Genomic DNA, 10,839 nt, shown 5'->3' on the forward strand with positions numbered 1-10,839 from the left:
TGTGGAATGATTCAGCAACAATATTCTGCCTACTTCTAGCTCCATCTTCAGCGTGTGGTGATGGTACTGGTCTGTATCACAGAACTCCTCCAAGCCCCTTCTGAAATTGAACTCTCTCTCCTGTGGAAGATGTGTGAAGTTGTGATTATATCAAGTGGCACATTACTGCTATTCGAAGCAGTATGCTTTTTGGTTTTGTATTTTGGCTATAGGAATTAAAAGTTCTATCACCTGTCCTCACTGAAGCAGTTGTAGATGTGTTCTAGGCCCAAATGTCAATGTCCTGCTGTATGTTAGCTTAGGTAATCATTTGGGTCTAATTACTTGGTAATTTCCTCTTTTTCTGTGGTTAGTAGGAGGTGATCATATGCTAATAAGCCAGAAGGCTGAGTACTTCCAAGTAAAACAATGTTATGTCATTGCAAAACTTGGGGATCCTGTACTCCAGAATCCAGGCTTTTGCTAGACTGACACCAAAATGTGTACACTTTCTAATCTAAGGTGTTCATTTGTCAGCATAGACACTTGTCACCTTCTCTATTTCTCATTTTGAATGTTTCTATATTATACTGTGAAGACAAATTATTATATGTAGCATATAAAAATGCAAAGTTCACAGTAACTGGCATGATGGAAATAATCCCATGCTAGCTCCTATTCTAAATTACATAATCTTGTGATCTTCCAACCCTGAGAGGAGGATTTCCCTTGTAGATTTACATTTCTGACTAAGCTCTCCTTGTAGCTTTTACTGTTTCAGTCTTTTGGTTATTATAGCAACATGTAAATGTTACCAGTCTGCATGTGGCTCATGTTTTGTGAGCATTCTACAGAAATGTTCTATGGACACAACAGTTTGTCTTTTCTAGTAAGCTACCAAGCAACCCAAAGCTTCATTTATTTCTGTACGATACTGTGGTTTTCTGATTTGTGATGCATCTTACTACTTCTGTCTAGGTTACTGCTGTGAACTGCAAGAGGGATAAAGTTTTCTGGTCAAATTATTAAATAAAAAGTGATTTTACTTCTTTTTAACATGGAAGAATGTTAGCTAAATGTGCATCATCTGTTTCCTCAAAATTTAGAAGTTTAGTAGATTATATTAAAGTCTGATCATACAGTGTCTAGTATATTTCTAGCCACACTGTGGCAGTGCTGGAGCAAAACTGACTTAACTTTTCTTTTCCAGCTCTTATTAATGGCCTCTCTGGAATACCTCCACATCAGAAAAAAGTGGTCTATCTCTGTCAGCTTTTGATAAGAATTGCAAAAGGACAAAAACTTGGTAAATATGACTGATGCTATTTTTTTCTTGTTTAAACATCTTTGTGTTAACTTGCACAGAGGTGCATTATATATGCTTTCACATAGCCTTTATTGTACATATATATAAATAAAATAACTGAACTGTGCATTTTGGACTGTCTCTATTGCATATGTGACAGAGCCATGTGCAGGACCAGTTTTATTCTGTGCTGACTGATTAAGCTGCACTGAGTTTGAGTGACTATATGCTTCTTAAATTAGGTATTTTTTGTCACTGTAGCATCAACAAAAGAAATACACTGTAAAAGGTTGAGTCTTAGTGAGCATCACTTGCAAGTTTAAAGCACAGAATGTGTGTTTCTTTCTGCACAAGTAACTAGAGGTTAAAGCAAGACAGACAGGAGGAATAAGAATATAGATGAAAAGGATGACTGCACTTGTTTCTTAAAGAAGACTGAGACTCTCAGCTGGCAGCAGGTCCTTTGGACTCTTGGTTACTGCCATGTCTCCTGTTTGTCTGGTTTAGCCAAACTGATTTTGCTTCCACACTCAAATTTCTCAAAGACTTAACTTTTTTTTGCCAGAAGTGTCACTGCTTGATAAAACTCATTGGAATTTAAGGACTTCAGAAGCAGTCTTGCCAGCATGAAAACGTTTATTGTAGTCTAGCAGTGCCACAAAAGCTTGTTTTTATAAAATGAAATTACATATGTTGCTTCTCAGGTAATAACACTTTTTTGGTTTAGTTCAACTTGAGAAACAAATTTCAGTATTTAAAATAGTTCATAATATACAAATTGTGAAACTTTTACGATAATGCTTTACAACTGTATTATTGTATATAATGCTTGGGATTATGGTTTCAATGTGTTTTCAACTATCAGTGTAGAATCGTAGAGTTGTTTGGGTTGGAAGGGACCTTAAAGATCATCTATTTTCAACCCCCTTGCTGTGAGCAGGGTCACTTTCCACTAGACCAAGTTGCTCAAAGTCCCATCCAGCCTGGCCTTGGAGGAGGCTTCCACAACTTCTCTAGGCACCCTGTTTCAGTGTCTCACTACCCTGACAGAAAATAATTCCTTTTGAATATCTAACCTAACTCTACCCTCTTTCAGTTTGAAACTGTTACCACTTGTCCTATCACTACACCTGCAGGCCCTCTTCAGGTACTGGAAGGCTGCTACAAGGTCTCCTTGGAGCCTTCTCCAGGCTGAATGAACAACCCCAACTCTCAGCCTGTCCTTGCAGGAGAGGTGCTCCAGCCCTTTGATGATTTTTGTGGCCCTCCTGGACCTGCTCCAACAGGTCCATGCCCTTCTTGTTTTGGGGGCTCCAGAGCTGGACACAGCACTGCAGGTGAGGTTTCACCAGAGCAGAGGAGCAAGATCACCTCCCTTGACCTGCTGGCCATGCTTCTTTTGATGCATCCCAGGATGCAATTGGCTTTCTGGGTTGCAGGCACACAGTACTGGCTCATGTTCAGCTTTTCATCCAACAACACCCCCAAGTCGTTTTTCTCAGGGCTGCTTTCAGTCTTCTCATTTGACCTGTATCTGTGCTTGGGATTGCCTGACCCAGGTGCAGGACCTTGTACTTGGCCTTGTTGAACTGCATGAATTTCACATGGGGCCATCTGTCAAAGTGTAGAGAACAACCTGTGTAGTGAAGAAGACTGCATATGCTTAGGAGGTATTACAACAGATGTAGTTGCACAGTGTGTGTGGAAAACTAACAACATGTCGTACAAAATGAAGGAATGAGTGAGACTGTAGTTCAGTGAACATCTTGAGCTAAGTTGGCAGTGCCATGAGGAAAAATGCCATCTTATGCACCTGCCAACTCCTACTGTGTCTGTTATGTTGGCAGACTCACTTGTGCAGATGTGCAGTGAGTGACCAGACTGGGAAGCTGTCCCTGGAATGATGAGGGGATGGTTATTTGGCTGGGCTAGATTTCTGCCAGAACTGATCTCTGGTCCTGCTTGCTGAGAGTTAATTCAAACCTTGGTGTTGGCACAGGGGTACAATGACAATGGGAGGTTGCTTCTGCTTTTTCAGTGGCACTCCTGTATTAAGCTGTTTGAACTTCCCTCTCTGTTTAACCTCTTCAAATATAACAAAAAGTTGACATGGAAATACAGAAATAGACTCGGGGAGGGGAGGAGATGATGGTTATATTACAAAATTAACAGTATTGATGCCAAATGTTTTGATATCTGATACTAAGCTTCATGCAGGAGTATTATTAATAGGCAGCCTAAATACATGATGCTAAACTTAGCACTATTGCAAGTGGCATTTTAAGTGAACAATAATTAGCAGATGCATAGTTTCTCTTAAAAATTCAACAGTGATGTTATTAGCAAGAGTAGGAAGAATTGGTCTCTCCAAAAAGAAGGCAGTTACTTCAGGTCTCAGACACACCTGAAAAGAGATACAAAAAGTTCTTTGAGTAAAAGGATTTGAAATTACATATAGTACATATTACTTTGTTGTCTATGAAAAACATAATATATTTAGCTTTACCCTAAACATTTTTAAATACCACTTTCTTTTTTTTTTTTTTTATTCCCCACCTTCAGAATGCCATTTTGAAAATGATCCAAGAATTTCACCTTTGGAATCTGCTCTGTCTTTCTGGACTTTACTTGAAAAGGAAGAAGTTAAACTGGAAAAGCTTCATGAAGATATTCATCGCTTGATTCAAATTCAGGTCTGTGTGACTTCTTCAGAATGCTTCTGGATGCTACCTATTCATTCTGCTAAAACAGGCCTTTTTTACAAAAAAAGTGGAATATTAGCAGTCTGAACTGAATTTTTGAAGTTTGCTGTATTTTCAGGTATGTACAGTTGCAAGAAAAAGTATGTGATTCTTCTGGAATTTCATGGCATTCTGCATTAATTTGTCATAAAATGTGATATAACCATTATCTAAGTCAAGAGTATTGACAAATACATTGTGCCTAAAATCATAACACAAAAACAATTCTGATCCCCCATGTCTTTATTGAACACCCTCATTCAACATTCAAAATGCTAGTGGAAAAAGTGAACTTTTGAGTTGACCTCTAAAAAGCTAATCAGATTTGGCTGTTAGCATACCTGGAGTCTTGTTTAAAAAAATTAATTCAGAGGTGTGAACTAGAGCTACATTGGCTGATTAAAGCCAATTTGGTCCATACAAGATGTATGCTTACGTAAGCTATGCCTTTCCAAAAAGAGATTTCAGAGGATCTATGATCAAGAATTGTTGACTTAAATAAAACTGGAAAGGGTTACAAAGTGATTTCAAAGACCTTAGAAATTCAGTAGTCTACAGTTAGGCAAACAATCTACCGATGGAGACACTTTGGGACTGTGGCTGCTCTACCAAGAAGTGGGCACCTAGTCAAAATGACCCCAAGAGCACAACAAAGACTCATCAGTGAGGTAAAGAAACAACCTCAAATGACAGCCAATGAGTTGGAAGCATCATTGGAACTGGTTAACATCTATGTTCATGAGCCTACAGTACGTAAAACGTTGATCAAGCAGGGTGTCTATGGCAGGACATCACGAAGGAAGCCACTGCTTACGACAGAGACCATTGCTGCACGGCTGAAGTTTGCGAAAGTGCACATTGACACTCCACAGTGGTATTGGCAAAATGTTTTGTGGACTGATGAAACAAAGATTGAACTATTTGGAAAGAACATGCAGCACTACATCTGGTGTAAAAGGGGCACTGCATATTATCATGAAAACATCTTCCTAACTGTAAAGCGTGATGGAGGAAACATCATGATTTGGGCCTGCTTTGCTGCATCAGGGCCTGGCCAGCTTGCAGTCATTGAGGGGAAGATGAATTCCCAAGTGTATCAAAAAATTCTTCAGAAAAATGTGAGAATGTCTGTACTTCAACTGAAACTCTGTAGACATTAGGTAATGCAACAGGACAATGACCCAGAACACGGGAACAAGTCCACAACAGAATGGCTTCAGACAAACAAAATCCCCCTTTCAGAGTGACCAAGTCAGAGCCCAGACCTCAACCCCATTGAGATGTTATGGAATGACTTGAAGAGAGCCATATGCATGAGGGGGCCAAAGAACATGAGAGAGCTAAAGCAGTTCTGTCAGGAAGAATGGGCTAAAATCCCTCCTGAGCAATGTGTGGGTCTGATCCAAAGCTACAGGAACGGCCTGGTTGAGGTTATTGTTGCCAAGGGGCAGTCAACCAGTTACTGAGTTCAAGAGTTCACTTACTTTTTCCACTAGCATTTTGAATGTTGAGTGAGGGTGTTTAATAAAGACATGGGGGATCAGAATTGGGTTTGTATTATTTTAGGCACATTCTGTTTGTCAATACTATTGACTTAGATAATGGTTATATCACATTTTATGACAAATTAACGCAGAACACCATGAAATTCCAGAAGGTTCACATACTTTTTCTTGCAACTGTAGTAAATAGGTATCTACAGGAGACCTTTTCCTATCTAAATTGATTCCTGTTTATTCCAGTTCAGAGTTGCTTCAAAAGTTGCCAGTTTGGGAAGAAAAAAAAAAAGATATAGAGAGATCAGTTTCAAAACACTAGTAGCTTGAGCTTTAAAATATATTAATAGCTTTTTTTCTTCATTCTTACAAATAATTTTTTGTATTAGAAAGCTTTGCATTTCTAAGAAAACATGTTAAAACATATTAATGGGTACTAGGACTGGGAAAATTTTTCAGGCAAAGATGAAAGTAATATTTAGTAGGTAAGTATGGGAGACTTTGCATAAATGAATGTCCTCTTAAATGCCTGATTGAAAGATGTTAGGCCTTTATTCTTGAGGTTTGATACTGCTTCAGAACTAACTGTTGTAATTAGATAATTGGTGGTAGCCCTTAAATATATAATCCTCTGAATTTTAGGAGTCTTACAAAACTGTAAAAGTGTGACTTCTTGAGTTTTTTTCTGAATCTCAGATGAAATGTATTTCAGCATATCTTGTAATTATATCTGTAGATTGTAGCAGTCTATATGGAAAATGGATATTTCAAGGAGGCCACTGAAGTTCTTGAAAGGCTCTTCACAGACTCGGAATCAGATAAGGTATTAACTTGCTTAACGTGGCATGAAACTATTATTATTTTTAGAGGAGAAGAGGGGAACAGGTTTTCAAAGCTAGCAAATGCTGCCTCCATACCTTTGTTCTAATTACTGCCTATGCAGTCACTTACACACCTGTGGCACTTCTAAATACAAAAAGAAATTTGTGACTAGGGGATTGATAGAAATAATGGGTGATTTGAGGGAGTAAAATGCTTCTAGCAGCAGTTGTTGTTCACTTTGGGCTGCATCAGTCTGAACTTGAGCCCCTTTTCCACATTGTATGAGGAGTGAAGTGTCACTACAGCTTCTGTGAACTTGATATTGTTGTTTATTCAAAGACAGTATAAACATGCTGGCAGAGACATAGTGACTCCCTAAAAACCAGTCTACTGGCTTTTTCTGAACCATTGCAGTGCATTTTATTTGTTGTTTCTGTTGATAAGGGGTTTATATGCTGAAGCATCAAAGGGAAGTGTAGCTCATTGGCATTTGTAGTGTGAACTGGATATTATCATACCTCTATCTGGAAAGACAACATGTTGGTCAGACTGCTTCCTGGTTTGATGTTGGTTGCATCATTCAAAAAGATGCAAGTTCAAGTGCATATATCTTTAAGATAATAGCTAGTCTTTATACCTGAATTTGTTGGAATGGAGAAGAGAGCAACAGCAAGATTCCAGGCAAAAAATAAAAAAGGCAAAAATACTGCCTCTGTTTTCCTGTGATATATTAGGACAAATGTTCTATATATATTAGGACACATGTTCTATGTAAATATTAGCATGTGTATAACTTATTCTTCAGATACACTTTTCAGTCAGAGGATTCAGCTGTTTGGGAAATGTAAGCTGTGGTAAAAGTATTCAACTTCATAAATAAGAATTCAACTTGTACCCAGAAGTTAATTCTTGGCTGTGTGGTTCTCTAAGACTCAGAGTGCTTGCTGGACAAAATGTGAAGCTGCAATTACTGGTATGGATGTTTCCTTAATGCTACTGAAATAAATAACCCTTTTCCTGAGCACTAAACTGCTTTCAGTGGCAGTCTTCTCAAGGCAGCAAATGAGAGAAGAGAACCTAGTAACGAGTGGCTTTTTCTGGGTGACTTTCGCTCCATTCACAACCCTGCTTTAAGTGTTGTTCATAAAGGGAATGAAAATGAGAATCCCTGGAAAGTTGTTTAACCACTTGCTGAACACATAAAGTAGACTCCTGGTGCTGTGCCTAGTTAACCTGAGAACTCTTTCAAACTGTAGCATGAACACCATGTAATCATCATGTTTAGCTTTGTATATGTCCTGTTTAGCTCAGATGCCAAGTTTACTGCCACATGTGTTTGTGTTGTGTATAAAGCTATGCTTTTCTTAGCCTTTAAGGGTGAAGCTGACAACTGTAATTAGAAGCAAGGATCCATATGTTCCCCTTCTTCAAAGCTTCAGTTACAATCTTCTGATAAATAAAATCAAGTCTTATGTTGAACTTTTCATGAAAGAAAATGAAACTAACTTCTTAATACAGGTATGTCAAAACTAATTTCAGAACTTATTTCAGAAGAGGTATCTGATAAGATTAAAGAGATTTTTTTTACTTTTAAAGAAATTGTTTAGACAATATTCAGTTACTGTATTAGATGAACAGAAAACTTTATCTTCCTCTTCGATTGTCTTATTAATTGAGGAAAAACAAGAGATTGAATACATGTTTAGGGGAAACTTAGTAGGAGTGTAAGATTCATTTAAAGTCTCTTTTGTGAATGATTTCTCCACAGATGTTTTTATTAGAAAAATAGTTGGGGAAAAATGCTTAATTAAAGTAAGGTCTGGCATTAGTGTACATTTAAGAGAAGCAGTTGTAACCTTAGGCTCCTTAAAAGCTAATATAACTAATTTAATGTTTATTTTAAGTCTATATGACTCCTCATACTAAAACTAAAAGATCGAGACCTGTTAATTTGGTTAAAAGCTTTAGGAATGTCAGAGTTAGGAGACAGGAACCTGTTATTGCTGTTTTCCTGTAAATAAAAAAGCTACTTACAAGCAATCTTCCTCAAAAGTGATTTAAAATTGGCATGAACAACATTCCTCCTGCATCTCATCTTCAGGAGGATTGTAAAGAATTTTTCTTCTGTTTACCTCCTGTAAAAGAATATTGAATTACTCAATTTCAAAAGCACAAACATCTAAAGGTAATAAGACCTAGATTTTAAATAAACAAACCTGAAGTTCCTCTGGGGTTTTCATTTTCTTACCAGGAGAGACGAGAGAAGTTAATAAGTGCATTTGAACTATAATACAGGGAGTACTTTTAAATGTTTTCACTCAGTTGTCAGTTTTCAAGTTTATTTTTCAAGGCTGTTTCTTTGAGTCTAAGAGGAGGTGGAGGTTGGGAGGTGTTGGAGGAGGCCTGAAACTCCATACTAGCATACCTAGACTCTCTGTGTTGCACCCCCTCTGCCTGCACACCCATCCTACTATCTGCACTGGTGTTGCAAAGTTGGCTTCTGAATTCTTTCCTTTGGATTGAGTTACTCTGGGATGTGGAGGAGGCAACTTTGTGAAGAGTTCCCACTTGTGTGCAATGCACAGAGCTGTTACCCAGTAGTGTATCCTGCATTCTCTACAGAAAACTGCTCTAGCTTTAGCTATTCATGTATTTTCTTCTTCTAGTGCCACATGTAGAAGTGTAAAGATAACATGTTTTGGGTTGGAAGGGACCTTTAACGATTATCTAGTCCAACCCCCCTGCAGTGAGCAGGGGCATCTTCAACTAGATCAGGTTGCTCAGAGCCCCATCCAACCTGACCCTGAGTCTTTCCAAGGCCTGGGCATCTGCCACATCTGTGGGTGACATGTACCAATGTTTTACCACCCTCATGGTAAAAGAAGCTTTTTTTCCTTCTATCTAGTCTGAATCTACCCTCTTTTACCCCTTGTAGTATCACAACAGGTTGTGCCAAAAATAACAGGCTATCTTTAAGTATTGAAAGGCCGTAATAAGGACCTGTGAAATAAGCACTTTAAGTCCTCATAGAGAGTACACATTCATTTTAATGTAAAATACTGTGTAAATACTGTATGGCTTTAAAATTAAAGCATCAATTCCATTTCTCACAGGCAGCCACAAAACACATAGAGTCTAAAGGATTTGGAGCAATGGCATTGCAAAACAAAATGCCAAATGTCAATGAAAATGACAAAAGGAATTCAGGAACAAAACAAAGGTTTGTATTAAGCATTGTATTGATGAGGGACATGCTTGGACAGTAACTTGAAACTTGTAGAACTGAGAGTAGGTAGAAGGAAGGACATTAAATTCCAAACTGCTCTTTTATAGAGAATGTGCCTGTAGTTAATTTTTTATTTTTAGGTTTTGGCTTTTCTGTGGTTGTTACTTTTGGCATTTATATCACGTAGCTTAGCGTTAAGCTTAAGTACTTGTTGAAGATGTACATTTTTCAGCTCAAGCAGCTGTCAGTCTTGTGAAACAATAAAAACATAGAAATACTACTTTTTCTTTATGCATGATCAAACTCCTTTTTTCAGGCTATAAGTCATCTGGAGAACAAAGGATGAAGAAAGGGAATTAGTGTATTAGTTTTTCCTTGCAGCTAAACACAAAATTGTCTTACTTAGTGATACTAGTGATGGGAAATAGTTATGTTGCTTCATGATTCTGGCAATGTGAGCCCTCAAAACAATTATGTGCTTTTCTAGGAAATGATTGGGGAACTTGAAGCCTACTTCCTTCCAAAAACCCCCGTGACTTTATTTTGAAAAACATTAATATTCTAGGTTTATCGCTACTTGTTTTTCATGGAGAATAACGTACAGTCTTCAGTTGGGATACAGCTTATTTCTGCAGTTTTATATTTGGAATACATCATTTAGTTAAGGAAATTGACTGATGTGGGCAGGAGAACAAGTCGTAAGGTTATTTTGTTTTAAGAAGGGCAGCTCCTGGCATAAATATTACATTATGAGAGACTTCATAAAAAAAACCAAAACACCTGTGGAAAGAATTCCTAAATTGTGAAGAAGGTATGAAAAAATAGATGTGAAAAAGACCTCATGTCTTCAGTTTAAATGTGTAATATCTTGTGTACTTCTCCTTTGAGTGTAGGGAGGCAAGGTTAAGAGGGTTAATGGGTTGAAGCAGTTACTGCCTAGGAAATTATTTTGAGGAATTTTTTTTCTTTTTTTTTTAGGTCAATAGAAAGGCAGCAGGGTATTGCAGATCAGTCACCTGGAGGTATAAAAAGACTTACAGTAAGGTACAATTTTTTTGTTGTTGTTGCTCTTGGTTATAGATGCTACATGAAGTTCTGTGTATTTTTACTCAGTTTTCTGTTCCTTGCAGGCCTTGTTCAGGACAGAAGCAGAGAGTGAGAAGTGCTCTTCGCAGTGAGTATTAGCTTATGTTTACACCTTCAAAATAGTCATGCAGAACAGTTTCCCCCCACATTCCTGCAATAATCATAGAATCATAGAATGGCCTA

The 10,839-nt window shown here is 37.8% G+C and overlaps 1 protein-coding gene across 1 annotated transcript; it reads left to right on the forward strand.

Moving 5' to 3' along the window:
• Positions 1-1,189: 1,189 nt before the first annotated feature.
• TERF1 (telomeric repeat binding factor (NIMA-interacting) 1) lies at positions 1,190-10,744 on the forward strand (the record flags this gene model as incomplete). Its single annotated transcript, XM_009864365.1, has 6 exons — positions 1,190-1,285; positions 3,848-3,978; positions 6,259-6,345; positions 7,713-7,862; positions 9,458-9,523; positions 10,701-10,744. Coding segments are annotated over 6 exons (574 nt in total), but the record flags the coding sequence as incomplete, so codon positions are not given.
• Positions 10,745-10,839: the final 95 nt, after the last annotated feature.

This window comes from Apaloderma vittatum, unplaced genomic scaffold (genome assembly GCF_000703405.1).
Source record: "Apaloderma vittatum isolate BGI_N311 unplaced genomic scaffold, ASM70340v1 scaffold1652, whole genome shotgun sequence".
In the NCBI taxonomy this organism is placed as follows: Eukaryota; Metazoa; Chordata; class Aves; order Trogoniformes; family Trogonidae; genus Apaloderma; species Apaloderma vittatum.